This window comes from Bubalus bubalis, chromosome 21 (assembly GCF_019923935.1).
Source record: "Bubalus bubalis isolate 160015118507 breed Murrah chromosome 21, NDDB_SH_1, whole genome shotgun sequence".
In the NCBI taxonomy this organism is placed as follows: Eukaryota; Metazoa; Chordata; class Mammalia; order Artiodactyla; family Bovidae; genus Bubalus; species Bubalus bubalis.
This window is the reverse complement of record NC_059177.1, coordinates 43644880-43669963: the sequence shown is the minus strand read 5'-3', so window position 1 is coordinate 43669963 and position 25084 is coordinate 43644880. Positions and strand designations below refer to the sequence as shown.

At 36.8% G+C, this 25084-nt stretch overlaps 1 protein-coding gene across 20 annotated transcripts in view; it reads right to left on the bottom strand.

The window, feature by feature from the left end:
• The window catches only part of DNAH12 (dynein axonemal heavy chain 12), a 190347-nt gene that overhangs the window by 22293 nt on the left and 142970 nt on the right, over window positions 1-25084 (bottom strand). For 13 of the 20 annotated variants that reach the window (XM_025272195.3, XM_044934354.2, XM_044934362.2 and 10 more), the window contains 5 exons: window positions 16851-17065; window positions 15931-16123; window positions 13675-13867; window positions 5579-5751; window positions 3950-4090 (listed from right to left, as the gene is read on the bottom strand). In XM_025272195.3, coding sequence (XP_025127980.3) covers window positions 3950-4090; window positions 5579-5751; window positions 13675-13867; window positions 15931-16123; window positions 16851-17065 — 915 coding nt within the window. Of the gene's footprint in view, window positions 1-3949; window positions 4091-5578; window positions 5752-13674; window positions 13868-15930; window positions 16124-16850; window positions 17066-17156; window positions 17185-25084 lie in introns of those variants that run through there. The other 7 variants (XM_044934364.2, XR_006547544.2, XR_006547546.2 and 4 more) reach the window with 5 other exon arrangements.

Here is a 25084-nt window from a genome sequence, read left to right as displayed (position 1 = left end):
TTTATAAAACCTGAAAGTATCCATTACCAGATGGTGACTGCAGCCATGAAATTAAAAGACGCTTACTCCTTGGAAGGAAAGTTATGACCAACCTAGATAGCATATTCAAAAGCAGAGACATTACTTTGCCAACAAAGGTTCATCTAGTCAAGGCTATGGTTTTTCCTGTGGTCATGTATGGATGTGAGAGTTGGACTGTGAAGAAGGCTGAGCGCCAAAGAATGGATGCTTTTGAAGTGTGGTGTTGGAGAAGACTCTTGAGAGTCCCTTGGACTGCAAGGAGATCCAACCAGTCCATTCTGAAGGAGATCAGCCCTGGGATTTCTTTGGAAGGAATGATGCTAAAGCTGAAACTCCAGTACTTTGGCCACCTCATGCGAAGAGTTGACTCACTGGAAAAGACTCTGATGCTGGGAGGGATTGGGGGCAAGAGGAGAAGGGGACGACAGAGGATGAGATGGCTGGATGGTATCACTGACTCGATGGACGTGAGTCTCAGTGAACTCCGGGAGTTGGTGATGGATAGGGAGGCCTGGCGTGCTGCGATTCATGGGGTCGCAAAGAGTTGGACATGACTGAGCGACTGATCTGATCTGATCCATTACCGGAAGACTTATACTATAAGAAATGTTAAAGGAAGCTTCAAGGAGACAGAAATTTGAATCAACAAAAAAGAATAAAGAGCATCAGGAATGGTTAACTAGAAGATAAACATAAAAAGTATTTTCCTATAATTTGTCTCTTTAAAAAATAATTGACTATTTAGAGCAAAAGAGCAATGTGCTGCAGGCTTTATAACATATGTACAAGTGAAATATAAAACAATAAAAGAAAAGCTACAAGGGAGAGATGAGAGTATATTGTTTTAAGGTCTTATATATATATAATATATATATATACATACACACACACACATATATATATATATACTTTTCTCTCTCCCCTTATACATTTTACCTTATACCTGTCATATATATATGCAAATCAAAAGATATACTATAACCCTAACAAATCACTAAAATAATAAAACATAAAATTATAGCTAATAAATGAACAAAGGAGATAAACTGGAATCACAAAAATACTCAAAGAAAAACAGAAAATGAGGAAATGCAATAAAGAACAGATTGGCAAAACAGAAAATAAAATCATAAGATGGTAGATTTAAATATAACTCTATTATCTCATTAAATATATATAGTCTAAATGATTTTATTAAAGTCAGTGATTATCAGATTGGATAAGTAAGCCCCTACTACATGCTATCTACAAATATAGTTTAAATATAAAACAAATAGGTTAAAAGTATGGAAAAATATATATGATGCTAACAGTACTCAAAAGAAAGCTGGAGGGGCTACAATAATATCATAGAAAGTAGATTTCAGAGCAATGGTATTACCAGGGAATTTAAAAGGTCAAATAGATTTATCAGATGAATATAACAGTCCTAATCATTTACACATCTAATAACAAAACGTCAAAACACAAAGTAGTATTGATGGAACTGCAGTAGAAATCTCTGCAGAGATTCCAAATCTCTCTCAATAATTGAACAAATAGAAAAGCAACAAGAATATAGAAGATATATGGACCATCTTAACCTTCTTGACTTTTTTAGAACATTCTACCCAAGAACAGCAAAATTACACAGTCTCTTCAAGAGCACATAGAACATTGACAAAGATAGATCATATTCTGGGCCATCTAATATCTCATTCATAAAAAATCTGGAATAGGAATCACTATGGAGACAGAAAGCAGATGAGTGTTCCTGGGGCTGGTAGTAGGAGCAAGAATTGACTAAATTGCCACAAGGAAACTTCTGGGGATGATAGAAGTATCCTAAAACTGGATTTTGGTGATGGCTGCACAATTGTATAAGTGTACAAAAAATCATCTACCTGTATTCTTACAATGGGGAGACTGCATGATATGTCAATTATATCTAATAAAGCTGAAAAAACAAAAGGGTATCTCTATTGAGTAACTTCCATCTACATTAATAGAAAAAGGTGCAAAAGAACATTAACAGTGTATTCCCTTTGTGTAAGAAAGGAAAATAAGAAAACCATATACAAATTATATAGACAGATATTTAGATACAGATATATACATACCCTTCACAAAAATTTATTTGAAATGGATCACAGACCTAAATGTAAAATGCAAATCTATGAAATTCCTAGAACATAGGAAGAAATCTAGGAGGCTTTAGGTATGGCAATAACTTTCTAGATACAATACAAAAGGCATGATCCATGAAAGAAAGGATTAATAAGATGGACTTCATTAAACTTTACAACATTTGCTCTGCGAAAGACACTGTCAAAAGCATGAGAAAGCAAGCCACACCCTGGGAGAAAATATTTCCCAAAGATGTATCTGATAAAGGACTGTCATCCAACTCAACAATAAAAAATGAACAATCAAACTGATTAATAAATGGACAAAAGCCCTTACAGATAACTCACCAAAAAGATATAAAGATAGCAAATAAGCAAACCTCATTATCATATATCATTAGTGAAAATGATAATGATATATCATCATCATTGAATTGAAAATTAAAACAAGACAACACTCCACATCTATTAGAATGGTGAAATCCAGAACACTGACAAGACCAAATGCTAGCAAGGCTGTGAAGCAACAGGAAATCTCATTCACTGCTGATAGAATGCAATGGATTATGAGATGTACACTATATGCTTGTTGGGTCTCTTCTGGGACCTGTTATGTAAAATGGGTTTAAACTCCACTTAGGACCCATTTTCAAAGTAATTCTCACAGAGAAAATATGAATCAAGAAGGAAAATCTTTTAATAATTTAATGGTCCCATAAGTAAGAAAGTAAATTACTCCTCCAGCACTTTATTCTGCTCAATATGTGCTGGCTTCTGAGTTCCTGCTTCTTCCAGAATGTGGGTCAGTATCAACATTTAGGACCCCAAGAACCACAAGCCAAGATTCCTAAAAAGCTGAGGTGCCACATGGAATATCTTGGAAGACAGTCTCTTACAAAACTAAATATAGCAAATTCCCATCTGCTATCTATTTTACACATGGAAATGTAAGTTTCCATGTTACTCTCTCCACACTCATGGAACTCAAACAGGGGCTCTATATCAACCTAGAGGGCTAGGATGGGGAGAGAAATGGGAGGGAGGTTAAAGAAGGGGGGACATATGTATACCTATGACTGATTCATACTGATGTTTGAGAGAAAAGAACACAATTCTGTGAAATAATTACCCTTCAATTAAAAAATAATTTTAAAAAACTTAATATACTTATTCACAATCCAGCAATCACACTTAGTATTTAACTAAATAAGCTAAAACATACATATATCCAAAAACCTGCACATAAATGGTTTCAGCAGTTTTATTCACACTTTTCAAAACTTGTAAGCAACCAAGATGTCCTTCAGTAGGTGAACAGATAAACTGTAGTATATGCAGACAATGAAATGTTCCTCAGTGCTAAAAAGAAATGAATCATCAAGCCATGAAAAGACACAGAGAAGCTTAAATGCATATTAAGTGAAAGAAGCCAACCTAAAAACCCTATTTTTTTTTCTTTTGGCCGTGCCACACACCACACGGTGGTATCTTAGTTCTCTGACCAGGCCCAGCAGTGAAAGTGCCAAGTCCTAACCACTGGAATGCCAGGGATTTCCCTGAAAAAAAACTATTTCCTGATATGAATGGTAGTTACACAGATTTTTGCTTTGTAGGAATTTACTAGACTGTTGAACATTTTTTGAGTTCTTTTGTATAACCCAAATTTTAAAAGTCGAACATAAAAACACCAACACTACTAGAGAGAAATGAACTAAATTCACGACTGAAAAACAGAGTAAAAAAACATGATATCCTTCTGTGAGAAGCCACTGATTAGGTTTTCAGGGTAGGTTTTTAAAATAAAGAAAAAGCAAGTAACTTACAAAAGGAGGTTGGCACACAATAAAAAGGAAAACAATAGCTTGTCCTTCTCGAACAGTGATCGGCATATATTACAATATAAGTTGTATGTAAAGTGGTCATTTAAATATCTTAGGCGCTTTTCCAAAATTTTGGATTTGTTACTGAAAGGTTAAAAAAAAGGAAAATATATTGAGTCAAGTAAATCTAAGAAAAAATAAGTTTCACATGAATTAACATACAAGTTTTATTTTATCAAAATAACCACTGTTAAAAACATGAAACTACACACACACACACACACACACTCATGAGTGCATATTAAAAAATGGTGAAATCTGAATAAGCTCTCTGGATTGTACCAATATAAATGTTCTGGTTGTGATACTGTACTATAGTTATAGAAGAAGTTATCGTTGGAAGGGAACCCGCATGCACTATTGGTGGAAATGTAAATTGATACAGCCATTATGAAAAACAGCACAGAGGTTTCTCAAAAAAATTAAAAATAAAACTACCATACAATCCAGCAATTCCACTTCTGAGTATTTACCCCTAAAAAACTCCAAAAAACACAAACTCAAAAGATATGTGTACCCCTATGTTTACTACAGCATTATTGTTTTTCTAACTGAAGTATAGTTGAAGTACAGCACAGTAATTCAGATACATACACTTCTAAAAGTGTTTCCAAAGTGGATGCACTATATTATGAGGGTTCCATTCACATCCTCGTCAACTTGCTATTGACATTTATGTCAATTCTTCAGCTTGAATATCCTCCATCATGTAGGGTGAGTTAATTCAAATTCCAAATCCCAGCTGGGAAAGCTTAGGGATTTCAATCACTCAGGAAAGACTGTTCTACCAAGAGCCCATGTAGAACACATACACTAGGCTCAAATCATATTTTTCCTACTTAACAAGTTACTTAATACCAGACATTGTTAAAAATACTTTACAAATATTATCTTCTAATTCTCAAAAGAACTCTTAAAGGCAGGTACTATTATTATCCCTATTTTACAGATAAGGAAAATTGAGGCAATTACAGAAAAGTTAACTGTCTTGCCTATATTCATGTAGCTATTTAACTGAAATTAAACTTCAGTTAAACTGAAATTTAATCCCTTGGAAGAACTGAAATTTAATCCCTTACTCCAGTCTAATTCCAAGATCTGTGTACATTCATTAATTGGTTAAAGTGAAAACATCTAGCAAATGATTAGAAATGTGGAGCTGAAACTTAGGGACCTCAAGGCTGGAGGAAGATAAACTGGAGTTGCTAGCAAAGATAGGTTATTGCCTTAGAAAATATTTAAAAGAAAGGTGGGGAAAGGACTAAAGCTAATCCCTCTATGCTTAAATCTTGAGTAGGAGTGAAATAAAACTTAGAATAGAAGAGAGGTCTGCTTGCTTGCTTTCTCCTTCTTCCTTTCCTTCCTTGCTCCCTCCCTTCCTCCCTTTCTTCCTCCCTTCCTTCCCATCCTTCCTTCCTTCACTTCTTCCTTCATTCCTTCACTTTCCCATATTTTGTAATCATCAATAATGAATATGTATTATATAAATAATAAGAAAAGTTATATATTTTAAATAGAAAGGATGGTGAAAATACAACCTAGGGAGAATGAATGATGCTAGAGAATGTTTACCTGTCATGAATAGAGTTGATATAAAGGTTCACAAACCAGATGAGAGAGTACTGGTACATGGGATCGATGTTAGCCAGGTCTGCAATGCTAAAGAATAACACTGACGAATGTTTAGCAATAGGTCTATAACCTTCTCGAGACTCTGCTATTTTGAGTTCTGTTTTTTCTGCAATCTGGAAGAAGAGAAAAATCAAGATGAAGAAATAGGAGATGTGTTTTAATTATATATATTTCATACAATGAAATTTATATTAAAAATATCCCCTAAGTTAATGACAAAATTATAGGGGCATGGATTACATGAAAGGGCTTTATTATACAAACATCTATAAAGAAAGAAAGGGAAAGAAAGGAAGTAAAGAACTAGGGAGACAGGGAAGAGAACGAAGAGAGAGTGGAAAGAAGGAAGGTAAAAGAAAGAAAAATATCTTTACAGATCAAAGGTGTAACTACCCATCAATTATCTCTTTCTTATTTGAGGAAGACAAAGCTGTCAATCTTTGCTTATTCTCTGCCTTAATCTGACATGTATCTACTATTGTCACTCACCCTCTTTCAAACCTAGACAGCATACTAAAAAGCAGACATCACTTTGCCAACAAAGTTCCGTATAGTCAAAGCTATGATTTTTCTAGTAATCACATAAGTGTGAGAGAGGTGGACCGTAAAGAAGGCTGAGTGCGGAAGAACTGATACTTTCAAATTGTGGTGCTGGAGAAGATTCTTGAGAGTCCCTTGGACAGCGAGGAGATCAAATCTGTCAATCCTAAAGGAAATCAACCCTGAATCATTGGAAGGACTGATGCTGAAGCTGAAGCACCAGTGCTTAGGCCATCTGATGTGAAGAGCTGACTCATTAGAAAAGACCCTGATGCTGTGAAAGATTGAGGACAGGAGAAGAAGAGGGTGACAGAGGATGAGATGGTTGAATGGTATCGCCAACTCAATGGACATGAGTTTGAGCAAACTCAGGGAGATAGGGAAGGACAGGGAAGCATGCTGTGCTACAGTCTATGTGGTTGCAAAGAGTCCAACATGACTTAGTGACTGAACACCCTCTTTTAATAGGTCAGAGACAGAGGGAGAAGGAGAGAGAAAGTGTGTGTATGTGTATGGTTTAAGGCACCAACATGTTACCAGAACCCAGCACAAAGTCTAGCAAAGCAAGAATTTGGAAGTATTTGTTGGCTGTTTATTTGTTGTTCTTGTTACATTAAGAACATCTTTTTTTTTTCCAGTGAGATTCTCATAATTTTAACTTTTTTCTAATAGGGGTATAGATAGATATTCAACCTCCAAAAGAAAAAAAAATTTCTTAAAAAAAAACAACAGTCATTCCAATGACAACTCAGTATGCTAGGGTGATATTCTATAGGAAAAACGTATAGAGCACTTTTCCAACCCACTCTCCCTTCTTTGGACATGCTGTCCACAAACTCTGCTGAATAAGTTGCCTATGTAGCCACATTTATACTGAATGATCCTGTTTTAAGTTGATTCAAACAGGTGGTAGGGACAAAACCAGACCCAATATTAGCTAATACATTTTCCCTCCAGAGAATTAGATTTTCAGGAGCATCAAAAACTGAAATCAGGTGGTGCTCAGCCTTAGAGCTAAAAGGTAATGGTATCAGAGTTGGTTTCTATATGCAAGATAAAAGTACAAAGTAACAGTACAGAAGTTTTACAGAAAAGAACTTGGTCTCCAGATGGAGCAGAAGGAAGCATGTATGAGGACCACACAACCTTAGAGAAAAGGAGAGACAAACAGCATAGAAATTTAACTCTTTCCCTTCATTCCTGAGGCCTACATGTACTTCCTACACTGGGGAAAATAAAATATCCCCAATTTGAGTGGGTTTGTGTTCCTTACAAGCAAACTTTCCCCCAAATTACAGTATAACTACAATTAAAAGTAAGTTTATACACATGTATACCTGTGGCGGATTCATTTTGATATTTGGCAAAACTAATACAGTTATGTAAAGTTTAAAAATAAAATAAAAAAAAAAATCTAATAAAAAAAAAAAAAAAAAAATAAAAGTAAGTTTTGAAGCTCCATCTTGACTATAAGTAAAACAAAGTTATCAACAATAGAAATGAAGGACACCTTTACAAAAGAAAGTATGATCTTAGTATTCTCATTTAAATCTTCTGTTATTTAACCCTTAATTTTTCAGCCAAGTACTATTTACCACTGCAGTGATCAATGCAAATAAGTGATTACTTATCAGTCATCAATGCAAAAAAAATGATTACTTTTCAGTGATCAGTGCAAAAAAATAGAGGAAAACAACAGAATGGGAGAGACTAGAGATCTCTTCAAGAAAATTAGAGATACCAAAGGAACATTTCATGCAAAGATGGGCACAATAAAGGACAGAAATGGGATGGACCTAACAGAAGCAGAAGATACTAAGGAGAGGTGGCAAGAACTATACAAAAAAGAACTTCATGATCCAGATAACCACAATGGTGTGATCACTCGCCTAGAGCCAGTCATCCTGGAGTCTGAATTCAAGTGGACTTTAGAAAGCATCACTACAAACAAAGCTAGTGGAGGTCATGGAATTCCAGGTGAGCTATTTCAAGTCCTGAAAGATGATACTGTTAAAGTGTTGCACTTAATACGCCAGCAAATTTGGAAAACTCAACAGTGGCCATAGGATTGGAAGAGGTCAGTTTTCATTCCAATTCCAAAGAAAGGCAATGCCAAACAATGTTCAAACTACTGCACAATTGCACTCATCTCACACGCTAGCAAAGTAATGCTCAAAATTCTCCAAGCCAGGCTTCAACGGTATGTGAATTAAGAACTTCCAGATGCTCAAGCTGGATTTAGAAAAGACAAAGGAACCAGAGATCAAAATGCCATCTGTTGGATCATCAAAAAAGCAAGAGAGTTCCAGAAAGACATCTCCTTGACTATGCCAAAGCCTTTGATTGTGTGGATCACAACAAAATGCAGAAAATTCCTAAAGAGATGGGAATACCAGACTGCCTGACCTACCTCTTGAGAAATCTGTACGCAGGTCAGGAAGTAACAGTTAGAAATGGACGTGGAACAACAGACTGTTTCCAAATAGGGAAAGGAGTACGTCAAGGCCGTATACTGTCACCCTGCTTATTTAACTTATACGCAGAGTACATCATGTGAAATGCGGGACTGGATGAAGCACAAGCTGGAATCAAGACTGCCAGAAGACATATCAATAACCTCAGATATGCAGATGACACAACCCTTATGGCAGAAAGTAAAGAGGAACTAAAGAGCCTCTTGATGAAAGTGGAAGAGGAGAGTGAAAAGATGGCTTAAAATTCAAATGAGCTGACTCATTTGAAAAGACCCCTGATGGGGGAAAGATTGAGGACAGGAGGAAAAGGGGACAACAGAGGATGAGATGGTTAGATGGCATCACTGACTCAATGGACATGAGTTTGGGTAGGCTCTGGGAGTTGGTGTTGGACAGGGAGGTCTGGCGTGCTGCAGCTTGTGGGGTTGCAAAGAGTCAGACACAATTGAGTGACTGAACTGAAAACTCAACATTTAAAAAACAAAGATCATGGCATTCAGTCCCATCATTTCATGGCAAATAGATGGGGAAACAGTGGAAACAGTGAGAGACTTTATTTTCTTGGGCTCCAAAATCACTGCATATGGTGACTGCAGCCATGAAATTAAAAGATGCTTGTGGTGAAAGAAATCAAAGAGGACACTAATAGATGGAGAAATATACCATGTTCATGGATTGGAAGAATCAATATAGTGAAAATGAGTATACTACCCAAAGCAATTTATAGATTCAATGCAATCCCTATCAAGCTACCAACGGTATTCTTCACAGAGCTAGAACAAATAATTTCACAATTTGTATGGAAATACAAAAAACCTCGAATAGCCAAAGCGATCTTGAGAAAGAAGAATGGAACTGGAGGAATCAACCTACCTGACTTCAGGCTCTACTACAAAGCCACAGTCATCAAGACAGTATGGTACTGGCACAAAGCCAGAAATATAGATCAATGGAACAAAATAGAAAGCCCAGAGATAAGTCCACGCACATATGGACACCTTATCTTTGACAAAGGAGGCAAGAATATACAATGGATTAAAGACAATCTCTTTAACAAGTGGTGCTGGGAAAACTGGTCAACCACTTGTAAAAGAATGAAACTAGAGCACTTTCTAACACCATACACAAAAATAAACTCAAAATGGATTAAAGATCTAAACGTAAGACCAGAAACTATAAAACTCCTAGAGGAGAACATAGGCAAAACACTCTCCGACATACATCACAGCAGGATCCTCTATGACCCACCTCCCAGAATATTGGAAATAAAAGCAAAAATAAACAAATGGGACCTAATTAAACTTAAAAGCTTCTGCACAACAAAGGAAACTATAAGCAAGGTGAAAAGACAGCCTTCAGAATGGGAGAAAATAATAGCAAATGAGGCAACTGACAAACAACTAATCTCAAAAATATACAAGCAACTCCTACAGCTCAATTCCAGAAAAATAAATGACCTAATCAAAAAATGGGCCAAAGAACTAAATAGACATTTCTCCAAAGAAGACATACAGATGGCTAACAAACACATGAAAAGATGCTCAACATCACTCATTATCAGAGAAATGCAAATCAAAACCACTATGAGGTACCATTTCACACCAGTCAGAATGGCTGCGATCCAAAAGTCTACAAGCAATAAATGCTGGAGAGGGTGTGGAGAAAAGGGAACCCTCTTACACTGTTGGTGGGAATGCAAACTAGTACAGCCACTATGGAGAACAGTGTGGAGATTCCTTAAAAAACTGGAAATAGAACTGCCTTATGATCCAGCAATCCCACTGCTGGGCATACACACTGAGGAAATCAGAAGGGAAAGAGACACGTGTACCCCAATGTTCATTGCAGCACTGTTTATAATAGCCAGGACATGGAAGCAACCTAGATGTCCATCAGCAGATGAATGGGTAAGAAAGCTGTGGTACATATACACAATGGAGTATTCCTCAGCCATTAAAAAGAATACATTTGAATCAGTACTAATGAGGTGGATGAAACTGGAGCCTATTATACAGAGTGAAGTAAGCCAGAAAGAAAAACACCAATACAGTATACTAACGCATATATATGGAATTTAGAAAGATGGTAACAATAACCCTGTATACGAGACAGCAAAAGAGACACTGATGTATAGAACAGTCTTATGGACTCTGTGGGAGAGGGAGAGGGTGGGATGATATGGGAGAATGGCATTGAAACATGTATAATATCATGTATGAAACGGGTCGCCAGTCCAGGTTTGATGCACGATACTGGATGCTTGGGGCTGGTGCACTGGGACGACCCAGAGGGATGGTATGGGGAGGGAGGAGGGAGGAGGGTTCAGGATGGGGAACACATGTATACCTGTGGGGGATTCATTTCAATATTTGGCAAAACCAATACAATATTGTAAAGTTTAAAATAAAATAAAATTAAAAAAAATAAAAGATGCTTGCTCCTTGGAAGGGAAGTTATGACCAACCTAGACAGCATATTAAAAAATAGAGACATTACTTTGCCAACAAAGGTCTGTCTAGTCAAAGCTATGGTTTTTCCAGTACTTATGTATGGATGTGAGAGGTGGACTATAAACAAAGCTGAGCACCGAAGAATTGATGCTTTTGAACTGTGGTGTTGGAGAAGACTCTTAAGGGTCCCTTGGACTGCAAGGAGATCCAACCTGTCCATCCTAAAGGAAATCAGTCCTGAATATTTATTGGAAGGACTGATGCTGAAGCTAAAACTCCAATACTTTGGTCACCTGATGGGAAGAACTGACTCACTGGAAAAGACCCTGATGCTGGGAAAGACTGAAGGCGGGAGGAGAAGGGTACAACAGAGGATGAGATGGCTGGATGGCATCTCCGACTCAATGGACATGAGTTTGAGTAAACTCTGGGAGTTGGCGACGGACAGGGAGGCATGGCATGCTGCAGTCCATGAGGTGGCAAAGAGTCGGACATGACTGAGCTACCGAACTGAACTGAACTGAACCAAACCATTTACCATTCAGTTCAGTTCAGTTCAGTTTGCTTACTGTTAATGGTAAATGTTAATTTACATTACATTTACCATTAACAGTAAGCAAAAACATTTAGCAAATATTGTTATTTTTAAAGAGTAAATAATAATTTAACTCAGGTTCCAAGGCTTGCTCTATAGTATATTTATAAATAGCATTACATTTACATATACTTGAACCCTTAGTATGAACACATTGAGATTTTTTATTAATTATTATTAATTACCTAAAATCAAAGAATTTGTTATTTTCTAACAAATAAACATTGTGAGCATATGATGTTAAAAAATTGAAATGTGAAATTCACTAGGAGGAGAATTTATTATCTGTAAAAATTTCCTGATATTTATATATATTATATATTTATATAGTAATATTTATATATTTTATATTTATATATATTATACTTCCCTAGAATCCACTAGACTGTATTTCAGTCATGACGACTTTTGTGGGGGGAAACCTCTGGAACCTACAGAACAAATCCTTAAAGTTTCACTTGTGTTTGTTTAATCTTATGGTTTGGGATAAAAAGGAAGGTGGGTTTTAGACTATGTGCAAAGACTTGCTGTGAAGATGTGTTTTCTGACGTTGAGTGGGTGGAATAGAAGTCATGGCCAGATACAGAGCAAGTTTTGAATCAAAATATATAGAGATTTCTAAATTATGTTTGTAAAGATCAATGAGACCCAGTCAAAAAGACATGATTAAATTTCTCTCTCTCTGTAAGATAAAGTATTTGAACAAATAAATATTGATATCTACTTTCCTCTTTTCTTTTCCTCTTTCCTCTTTTGATATCTACTTTTCTTCTTTATTTTCAATAGAAAATAAGCTGATAAATGCTTCCTGTCTTTTCTTTCACTTTGAAAAAACATGTGGTGAGAGGAAAGTGAGGAATGGGTTCTATTCTAATAGACAGTAATTGGGAAGGTAGACATTATCGAATATCTCAGCCATGGACCCTAGATGAGAGGCTACTCTGAGACACTACTCCTTTTGGCTCTCTTGAAATGAAAAACACAAGCACAAAACAAAACAGTACACCCAAAGAGAGTCATTTCCATCACATTCACATAAAACTAAACCCATCCCAAAGGGAAGTCCTCTATCCCAAAACTGGGGTGTGTGAGGTAGGGTGCAAACAGAAGGATGCTGAGCAATTAGTGAAATTTCTACTTAGGATTCTTTTTATTTTTTAATTATCCCAATACTAAAGATATGTTTAGTTCATTGGGTGGGCTAAAGAGGATAGAAGGGTCTGACAATCATTAAAGTAAGCCTACTGAAGTCAATCTGTATTATCATTTCATTGTGTAAACTTGGGGCTTAACTATGTTTTCTGGACCCTGCTTTTCTCAACTATGAAATGCTAAAATGACTAATAGCTAAGGCCCCTTTAACCTGTAACACTAGGATTATATTTTTTTTAAGACAATATAAAAATACCATTTGAAAAAATTTTTTAAATACCATTTGGCTGCGTTAGATTAATTTGCAACAAGTATGCTGTTGTGAGTCTTCCTTCCTCCACCTGCTGCTCCCAACTCTCATACCTCCTCCCTCTCAGACAGATGATGAGGCAACACCAGAAGAACATCCTCATTAGCTCCTAGAACCACTTACTGCCCAAATAACCAGCAATAACCTCATGCATCTTAAGTTCCAACCAGGAACAGAGGCAAGCCAAGTTCTCAAACTGAAGTTTTAGTTGAGGAGTCAATCAAAACTTGAATGAACCTGACTCGCTTACCCTACCTATGGAACAACAAAAATTATACTAAAACTTTTTTCACTCCAAATTTATTTCTTCTATTTATAGGTACCACATAGATGACACAGGTTTTGAATGATTCAACAGTAAGAGATATTCTTATGAGTTTAAAACTAGTTTATATGCTGTGGTATTTTATGAATTATTTTCCTCTTCCCATAAGCCTACTACAGCACTTCACTTAGGAAGAGGGAGAAAACTGGACTCCAAAGAATCAAAAAAATTTCTAGGATTCTTTTTTTACCTGTTGTTTCTTGGTTATCTCATTGGACATCAATTTAGCAGAGTCTAAGATTTTAATCGCACTTTCATCTTCTAAAATGTTTCCTTCTGAAGATGATAATGTTTCTAAAATTTTTTTCTCTATATCTTTCAGTTGTTTCTTATTAGCTGCAGACTGAAGAATAAGAGCATTTCGTTCCTCTTCTAACTCTGGTCTAAAAAGATAGAAACATTTGATCTAAATTTGTAGTATTTTATCTAAATATTAGACATCACCATTTCGTAGGCATTTAAATATAACAATTTTGTAGACACGTAACACAAATTAAGATGATTAACCTCTTTAACTTAAGGAAAAAACATTTCCATGAAAATGATAATTTGAGAAATTCAAGCAAAAAAAAAAGCATTAATTATAAATATGTAAAATGCAGCAATAATATATACTATGTTAAGTCTAAAAATATGTTAAGTTTACCCATATGGCTTAGCTCATTGTGTGAGAATAAGAACTGGAAAAGACACTCAGAATATGAAACGTCTATTCCTTGGCTTAATCATATTCAGTCTCATTTTCATCATCTCTTCTATAATAGCAGACACAGAAAAGATGACTTATCATACAACTGGCTCAAAGTAAAAGATAGAATTGGCACTTAATACCTTAACAAAGATGGTATGAAACTTCAAATAACATAATTCATGTTATAGAATATGTTATGACATAGTTCTGTCTTAGATATTATGCAAGTGGGATAAATACTGAAAATAACTAAAGTACCTCATGGTACATATTTTCACTTATAAATTGATTTCATTTAATTGACTACTTGATAGTGTTATATTAAGCTTCAAGCTGAGTCAAAGATTTCCTTCAGGAAGCAATTCCTTTTTTTTTAATAGTTATTTATTTGGCTGTGCTAGGTCTTAGTTGTGGCATGTGGGATCTAGTTCCCTGACCAGGGATAAAAGATGGGCCTGCATTGGGAGCTTACAGTCTTAGCCACTTTAAAGGAAATCCCAGGAAGCAATTCTTTACTAGTAGCCCTTCCAGGGATGATAATATTTTTTCTCATTAAAAAAAAAAAATAACACACACTAGTAATGGAAAAATACATAAAGAAAATAATGAGTTATCCATAATCTTACTACTCCTAAGGATTATCACTATTAATATTCTGGTGTATTCTTTCTCAATCTTTTTTTCTTATATATGGATATCCATTCATGTGTTAACTTTGAAAAACAAATTATCCCTATCATATATAGTTTTGTATCCTGCTTTTTCATTCTTGTCCTAAGTATTTTCTTATACATTAATATTCTGTATATGTCTTTGAACACATTTCTGATTTTGTCCAAAGCACATTTCAAGAAACGAAATTTTTTGTTTCAAACAATCAGATACAAGTCAAAAGTCATGGCACATCACCTAAATCCTATTACCCATACTAAAAGCCCAATATATCATGGTTGGCTTATAACTTAATTTGTTATAGAATGATTGTTTTAAAGAATTCTGTATTTATTTAATTTATAATGACAAAGGAGATCAAACCAGTCCATCCTAAAGGAAATCAATCCTGAATATTCACTGGAAGGACTGATGCTGAAGCTAAAGCTCCAGTACTTTGGCCACCAGATGTGAAGAGCCAACTCATTAGAAAAGACCCTGGTGCTGGGAAAGACTGAAGGCAAAGGAGAAGAGGGCAGCAGAGAATGAGTTAGTTAGATAGCATCACTGACTCAGTGGACATGAATCTGAGCAAACTCCAGGAGATAGTGAAGGACAGGCAAGCCTGGCGTGCTGCAGTTCACGGGATCGTGAAGAATGGGACACAACTTAGCGAATGAACAACAATAAAATTTAGACAAAGTTTCAGAATAATCACATAACAAAAGTATTCAGTTCAGTTCAGTCGCTCAGTCGTGTCCGACTCTTTGCGACCCCATGGACTGCAGCACGCCAGGCCTCCCTGTCCATCACCAACTCCTGGAGTTTACTCAAACTCATGTCCATTGAGTCAGAGACACCATCCAGCCATCTCATCCTCTGTTGTCCCCTTCTCCTCCCGCCTTCAATCTTTCCCAGCATCAGGGCTTTTCCAAGGAGTCAGTTCTTCACATCAGGTGGCCAAAGTTGCCATGATGATCATCTTTGCCATGATCAACAAAGATGCCATGATCTTAGTTTTCTGAATGTTGAGCCTCAAGCCAACTTTATGGCCTACAAATATTCTTTTCTAGACTATCTAAAAGTATCTAAGAAAATACATACCTCTCCTTTGCAACAACAATACCAAGTAATTGATCTTCAAGTCCTTCTGGAGTTATCATGAAATTGAGCAAAGATACCTTTGTAGCCAGCTCTGGCATATAATGTGGATTTCTCAACTTTGTGGTGATATAAAACTTGAAATCAAAGGAATACTCAATAATGACCTCACCGAGTCTGATGCAATCAATGCCACCTGTATTTCAGAGAAAAATGCATAATAAATAAGCCAAAGTTACATAGCCTTTCCCCTTCTGTTAAAACCCATCCTAGGTTATAAGTAAAATGTCATAAAGTAATTTCAAATAGAATACAAGTGTTGCAAAAGCCAAAGACACAGAGGCAACTAAGCAATTATATAGCATGAATCATTAATTCTGGGGTAATATAAGATGTCTTTTCTGGTTGTCATGGAGCCTTCTAAATTAAGATTCCTTTTTATCTTACTTCCTCTATTAATTTTCAATAATGGTTCCAAAATTATTTATATATGACTAAAGCTCTTAAAAGTACTAGAGTTTGACAGAGAAAAAATTTTATAAGCAGAAAGATATACAAGGTGGACAATGTTTACCTAAAGTCAACTCTGGTCCACATTAACCATTGCTATTCATAGTAATGGACTTTGTGTGGCCCTTGGTCATAAGATAAAGAAATTTCAGGCTGGATTCAACTTAAGTGTGTTCTCTAGAGAACAACAATCTAAATAACAGTGACTAAGGCAATCAAAGGAAGGCAAGGTATTTATTTTAGAATATCTGATACTTGTTCAAATTTCCTTTCATGCATAACAATGACACAGAAGTTTTGCATTATTAAGATTATTATTAAAATTATGTAGTAGTTTTCTTCCCTCAAAGATAAGCCTCAAAGATAATCCAATCATCTTTCAGTTTTAGCAACTAATATCAATTGACTTCTACCTTGTTTAAAAGTTTGTCTAAGTAGTAAAGGTTCCAATGATGGATCCAGTTCTTCACCAACATTTTCTAATAGAAGTGGAGTTCCAAATTGAATACAGTTTTCCAGTGTTCTCATATAGTCTGCATCTGATAGCTTAATAACACTAAGTTGATTTTCTTTCTCAGAGTTTTTGATCCACTTATTAGCTTGACCCTGGGGGTCAATCATTAAAGGCCTAAAATATAATAAGAAAAATTTTCAGGGGACTAAATAGATGTTGAGATTTATCTAAAATTATATAATTTAAATAATAAATATTCACATACATTATCAGGATAAATCTTCACAAAAGTTCTGTGAGGAAAAGGAAAAAGGAGTTTCATTCTCATTTATTTTTGAAATGAAGAAATTAAGTACTTTGCCCAAGGTTTTAAGGTTAAGAAACTAGTTTAATGTCAGAAGTAGGATCTTATGAATATGTAAGCTGTGCTCTTTCCAATGTAACACATGGTCTTCATAGTAATTATAACACATATCATCTGTTAACATAATATGAAAAATAATCCTATGTATCGGATAAGAATTTAAAATAAAAGATCTACTGGCCTATAATGGATTTCCTTAAGTTATGAGTAGAACCATAAACTAAGTTTCCAAGTTTAGTCTCATATACATTTGAGATCTATTTAGGAAATTTTTTCTATGTAAGTATGTTAAAAGACTTTGTGTTCAAGAACATACAATTCGTAGTTTCAGAGAATCAATATATGAGGTGCTTTCCTCTTCCTCCATGATGATACTGACTGTCCTGAGTTTCTTTTGTATTCGGTACAATGCATTAAATTATTTTTTAAAATATTAATATTAACACAGAAAGGGGAATTTTCACTTCATGTTACTTTGGCTTTCCCAGACATTCTCCTTCTATTTCAACAATTTCTAGGGATAAAAATCCCCTTTCCCTTAGTCTAAAAATAAGCTCTTTAATCAACTAATCCCAGATAACTCTGTTCTTTTATTTTCTTTCCTTTCCAAAAGACAAAACAATTTAACAACAGCTGTATGGTTGTCTTCTTTCTCCACTCAAATTGTGCTGAAATCCTATTGAAAACACAAGAAGTCCAGATACCAGTTAAAATTTACTTTGCTATCACAGCAAACAGATGAAAAGTGTTCTGGAAATGAGAAAGTTATTTTGCACACAACTGTTTAAAAGTTGGTAGTAGTTAGACTAGATGCTTTTAGTACCTTTCAAAGTCCTGTTTAAAGGAACATTTTTTCCCCTCCTTTTTAAAAAAATTTTTTAGTTTTATTATTTATTTATTTTTTAAAAATTAGGCTAATTACTTTACAATACTGTAGTGATTTTTGCCATACATTGACATAACTTTATTATTGGAAAAAAATATGGTATTTGTTCATTCCCCTACAAAAAGTAATAATTTCTGTAAATTAAGTTTTTCTAACGCTTATGTTCGACTCAATGGACATGAGTTTGAGTGGACTCTGGGAGTGGTGACGGACAGGGAGGCCTGGTGTGCTGCAGTCCATGGGGTCTCAAAAAGTCAGACACGACTGAGTGACTGAACTGAGGTGACTGAATGCTTATATTGGTAATACCTAAGTCAATCAATTTTCTCAGTAATGCAATACTTAGAGATCTTATTTTTCTAAAAGAAATCCAACTCCTACTTAATACAATTTTATGTGAGTATTACAAATACAATTGGAAAGCTGAGTTGTGTCTATCCGAAAAATAAGGCCATGCAGGGTTTTGTGTTCCATGTGTACCTGACTGTAGGTATGAGAGTAATACTCATCTACGTTTGAGATCCAAAAGCAGGACAGTCTAAAGAAAAAATCATTATTGATTTGTACTTCTAACAGCGGTAGTAATTTTGGGGAAAACATAGCTTTGCTGTTAAGTAGCCAGTGTTGTATTAGTGAACAATAATTAAGCAGAAACAGTAAGTATTTTCATTGTGATTAAAAAGTAAGCAAAGTCAGGATTTGAGATATAGATACTAAAATGAGGTATTTGAAGAAAATATTTTTAAAAACTAACAGTTACTGAGCACTTATCACATGCAGTAAAATAAAAGAATAAACAATTTTTAAACTCTGCTACAGTAAGGGCTTCCCTGGTGGCTCAGACGGTAAAGCGTCTGCCTGCAATGCGGGAGACCCGGGTTCAATCCCTGGGTCGGGAAGATCTCCTGGAGAAGGCAATGGCACCCCACTCCAGTACTCTTGCTTGGAAAATCCCATGGGCAGAGGAGCCTGGTAGGCTGCAGTCCATGGGGTCGCGAAGAGTCGGACACGACTAAGCGACTTCACTTTAACTTTTCACTTTCATGCACTGGAGAAAGAAATGGCAACCCACTCCAGTGTTCTTGCCTGGAGAATCCCAGGGACGGGGGAGCCTGGTGGGCTGCCGTCTATGGGGTCGCACAGAGTCGGACACGACTGACGTGACTTAGCTTAGCTTAGCTTCAGTAGTTAGGACTTGGAGTTTCACTGTCGTGACCTAGGTTAAATTCATGGTTGGGGAACTGAGTGACTGCAAGCCATGCAGTGCAGCCAAAAAAAAAAAAAAAACTCAAAAGTCCTAAAATGGGGAAAAAAAAACGAACATAAACATAAAAGACATTTTCTTATATTTAATCAGTCTACTATAATTACTGTCTAAAGTAAAAATAGTAACAATGTGTTATGGGATTCATGGCATGAAAAATAAAATAAATAATAACAGCACAATAAATAGGGGAAAGACATTTGAACTACACTGTTGAAAGTTCTTATACTACATGTGTAGTAATATATTGTTATTTGAAAATATTACAGTTTATAACATACATCTTTAATTTCTGTGTTTGAGTGTTTCCTGCAAGGTACAGATCAGTAATGGCCTGCTGCAGGGGCAAGGGCTCTGGGTGCAGCAGACCTGGGTATGGCATAAGCCCTCTTGGAGGGGGTCACTATTGGCCCCACCATAGAGCCACCAGAACTTACACAAGACTGGGGAAACAGACTCTTGGAAGGCACAAACAAAACCTTTGTGCACCAGGACCCAGGAGAAAAGAGCAGTGACCCCACAAGAGACTGACCAAGACTCGCTCGTGAGTGTCCAGGAGTCTCCAGGTGGAGGCATGGGTCGGCAGTGGCCTGCTGCAAGCTCGGGGGCACTGAGTGCAGCAGTGCATGCATGGAACCTTTTGAAGGAGGCTGCCATTATCTTCATTACCCCTACCATAGTTTGGCCCCAGATGGGAAAACAATGGGAACAGTGAAAGACTTTAATTTTTTTTTTTTTTTTTGATGAACTGATATATTTTTTTTTCTTTTTTTTTAATTTTATTTTGTTTTTAAACTTTACAAAATTGTATTAGTTTTGCCAAATATCGAAATGAATCCCCCACAGGTATACATGTGTTCCCCATCCTGAACCCTCCTCCCTCCTCCCTCCCCATACCATCCCTCTGGGTCGTCCCAGTGCACCAGCCCCAAGCATCCAGTATCGTGCATCGAACCTGGACTGGCAACTCGTTTCATACATGATATTATACATGTTTCAATGCCATTCTCCCAAATCTTCCCACCCTCTCCCTCTCCCACAGAGTCCATAAGACTGTTCTATACATCAGTGTCTCTTTTGCTGTCTCGTATACAGGGTTATTGTTACCATCTTTCTAAATTCCATATATATGCATTAGTATACTGTATTGGTGTTTTTCTTTCTGGCTTACTTCACTCTGTATAATAGGCTCCAGTTTCATCCACCTCATTAGAACTGATTCAAATGTATTCTTTTTAATGGCTGAGGAATACTCCATTGTGTATATGTACCACAGCTTTCTTAGCCATTCATCTGCTGATGGACATCTAGGTTGCTTCCATGTCCTGGCTATTATAAACAGTGCTGCGATGAACATTGGGGTACACGTGTCTCTTTCCCTTCTGGTTTCCTCAGTGTGTATGCCCAGCAGTGGGATTGCTGGATCATAAGGCAGTTCTATTTCCAGTTTTTTAAGGAATCTCCACACTGTTCTCCATAGTGGCTGTACTAGTTTGCATTCCCACCAACAGTGTAAGAGGGTTCCCTTTTCTCCACACCCTCTCCAGCATTTATTGCTTGTAGACTTTTGGATCGCAGCCATTCTGACTGGTGTGAAATGGTACCTCATAGACTTTATTATTTTGGGCTCCAAATCACTGCAGATGGTGACTGCAGCCATGAAATTAAAAGACGCTTGCTCCTTGGAAAAAAAGCTATGACCAACCTAGACAGCATATTATAAAGCAGAGACATTACTTTGCCAACAAAGGTCCCCTCTAGTCAAACCTGTTTTTCCAGTAGTCATGTATGGATGTGAGAGTTGGACTATAAAGAAAGCTGAATGCCCAAGAATTGATGCTTTTGAACTATGTTGTTGGAGAAGACTCTTGAGAGTTCCTAGGACAGCAAGGAGATCCACCCAGTCCATCCTAAAGGAAATCAGTCCTGAATATTCATTGGAAGAACTGATGCTGAAGCTGAAACTCCAATATTTGGGCCACCTGATGTGAAGAACTGACTTGTTGGAAAAGACCCTGATGCTGGGAAAGACTGAAAGCAGGAGAAGGGCACAGCAGAGGATGAGATAGTTGGATGGCATCACTGACTCAATGGACATGAGTTTGAGTAAGCTCCAGGAGTTGGTGATTAACAGGGAAGCCTGGCATGCTACAGTCCATGGGGTCGCAAAGAGTCGGACACAACTGAGCAACTGAACTGAACTGATTATAAACTCTAGAGCAAACATTAAAAGTAAGGAATGTATAACCAGTATGCAAGTAGTGGAGATAAAATGGAATCATAAAAAACTCAATTAATCCAAAGCCAGGTGAAAAAAAGAAGATAAAAGGAAAAAATAACAGATGAGACAAACAGAAAAGAACTAGCAAGATGGCAGATTTAAATCTAAATGTATCAATAATTCCATTTAAGTACAAATAATCAAAATACTTTGATTACAAGTGAGAATTATGTCAATTATAATCTCTATTTTAAAGAATAGGGTGAAAAAAGTCATGTGATCCCTCCCATTTAAAAGCTTCAAATGGGTATTCCCTAGTGGCTCAGTGGTAAAGAATCCACTTGCCAGCACTGGAGACACAGGTGAGAATCCCAAAAGATCCCACATGCCATTGAGCAACTAAGCTTGTGGGCCACAACTAGCCAGCCTGTGCTCTAGAGCTGGGAACTGCAACTATTGAAGCCCTTGAGCCCTACAGCCTGTGCTCCACAGCTACAGAGCAGCCTCCACTTGCCCCACCTAGAGAAAAAATGGTGCAGCCATGAAGACCCAGTACAACCAAAAATAAATACATAAAAGCTTCAGATGGTTGGCAGTATTCTGCATCTTGATTATCACAGAGATCATATGACCACAGGCTTTAGTCAAACTTCATGCTGCTGCTGCTGCTGCTGCTAAGCCACATCAGCTGTGTCCAACTCTGTGCGACCCCATAGACGGCAGCCCACCAGGCTTCCCCGTCCCTGGGATTTTCCAGGCAAGAACACTGGAGTGGGTTGCCATTTCCTTCTCCAGTGCATGAAAGTGAAAAGTGAAAGTGAAGTCGCTCAGTCGTGTCGACTCTTCGCGACCCCATGGACTGCAGCCTTCCAGGCTCCTCCGTCCATGGGATTTTTCAGGCAAGAGTACTGGAGTGAGTCAAACTTCATAAAAGTGCCCTAAAAAGGTTGAATTTTATTGCACATATTATATGCAATAAGCCTCAATAAGCCCGACATAAAATTCAAGAAAAAATAGAGGGAAAAAAAGACATTTTCAGACCAGTGCACAAGAAAGACTAAAGGACAAAGACAGCATTACAAATCAGTGAGGAAAGGAAGGATAACTCAATAAACACTGCTGGGGTAAATGGTTATCATTATAAAATAATTAAAATTAGATCCTTACCTTTCATCACATCCAAAGATACAATAAATGTAATAGGGTCCTAATTGTTAAACTGCTTTCCCAGTTTATGACTCTTCAGATGGTAAAGAAACTGCTTGCAATGCAGGAGACCCAGGTTCAATCCTTGGGTCAGGAAGATCTGGAGAAGAAAATAGCCACCCACTCCAGTATTCTTGCCTGGAGAATTCCAAGGACAGAGGAGCCTGGTGGGCTACAGTCCATGCAGTCACAAAGAGTTGGATATAACTGAGTGACTAACACTTTCACTTTTTCTTTGTCTCACTTTTATACTCCTGACCTATACCCATGTGTTTAACCATAATGGCTCGGCCCCCAGCCATAGGTAATAAGACTAGGCTGGATATTTGTCCTATGCCAGACTAATCAGATTTTTCTCTCATGGGATTTGCAGTTGTACTTAATGATTTGGGTTTTTGTATATTATTCAACAGATATGTTTTGTGAATTTAGGAACTAAGGCTTCATTAAGGAATGGCCATGTGTACAGAAGAACAGAGTCAGCAAATAATTAGAGACAGATTAATGAAGCAGTGGAGAAAAACAAGGAAGGTAGGTCCTACAGCCTGAGAGAGACAGTAAGAGACGTGGAGAGAGAGAATGATTGAGAGAGATACCAATTTTCACATTACAAGAGTCTGGTAGCCCAGCTTTTCTCTGAGGTACATCTAAGATGGGCTTCCCTGGTGGCACGGACAGTAAAGAATCTGCCTGAAATGCAGCAGGCAAAGGTTCAATTCCTGGGTTGAGAAGATTCTCTGGAAGGGGAAATGGCAACCCACTCCAGTATTCTTCCCTGGATAATTCCATGGCCAGAGCAACCTGGAGGGCTACAGTCCATACAGTCACAGAGAGTAAACCACGACTGAGCAAGTAACACTTTCACACACACTTTTCACACTTAAGATACTCAAAAGTGAGTAACCAAAAGAGTGAACATAAGTTACATTACTGGATTCTGCCGTCAGGAGGTAGGGGGAGGAGATTAAGCCTCTGTCATCACTCAGCCTAATGTCAAGAATGATGATGGCCATAGATGACCACTTTGGTCCCAACTGACAAGAAGTGAAGTCTGGTCTATAAGGATGGAGACTTATCCTTCAAAATTGACACAATCCATGACCTGTTGATCAGCCAGCCCAAAAATATCAGGTACAAAGTAGTGACACCACTGAAAGATTACTTTATTAGAAGAATTATCTTTCTGCCAGAAAATGACAGATTGTTTTCTTCAATTTACATACAACTCTGAAACTTCTGGTTCCTCTGGATTTCCATTAAGCCTAATAGACATTCTGCTAACATTTTAAACTACTATTTTCAAAATCAAAATGGCACCAAATGCATAAAAAAGAGTTCTAAAACAAAATTAATACTTAGGGTCTAATATTCTGTTAATTAGAACATTCCCTGCTCCATAAGAGAACACATTTTTGGGAATAGCTAATTATACTTCCTCAGATTATAATGCTACTGCTGCTAAGTCACTTCAGTTGTGTCCAACTCTTTGCAACACATGGACTGTAGTCTGCCAGGCTCCTCTGTCCGTGGAATTTTCCAGGCGAGAATACTGGATTGGGTTGCCATGCCCTCCTCCAGGGGAACCCACTACCCAGGGATCGAACCCACATCTCTTATGTCTCTTGCATTGGCAGGCAGATTCTTTACCACTGAGCTACCAGGGATTTTACCAATTGCCTAGACATTTCAACCTAAGGATGTTCACTCTCAAGTAAAAAATACTATCAATATAAAGGAGACTTAGATGTCTTGAAGTATCTAGTAAGGTTTCCAAAGAATATAAACAAACAATACCTCAAACTTTCAGAATATAAGATTTCTTTGTATCTTTACCATATCTTATATTCCAAAAGAAGACTGAAACTTCCATTACAGTTTTAAAGGTAGTAAATGTGATATCCTATTTCACATTTCACTTAACATAGTAAGTAAGAATTAGGATTTGGAAGTTAAGTTGTCTGGGTTCAAATTCTGATTACACCATTTATTAGCTCAGTTATCTCACTAAATTTCAAACTACTAATTTATTCTGGGCCTCAGTTGTCTCATTTATAAAATGGAATAATAAGAAGAAGAACTCACTCATAGGAATTTGTGAGAATATAAGGTATTAAAATAGTATCTCATGAGTATAAGAACTCAGTATTATCCATCATAGTTTGTTTGACATAAGGTCAAGAAAAGACTTTTATATTAGATGGCAATATGACTAGATAACTATTTACAAGAAAATATCTTTCAGTGAGAATAAT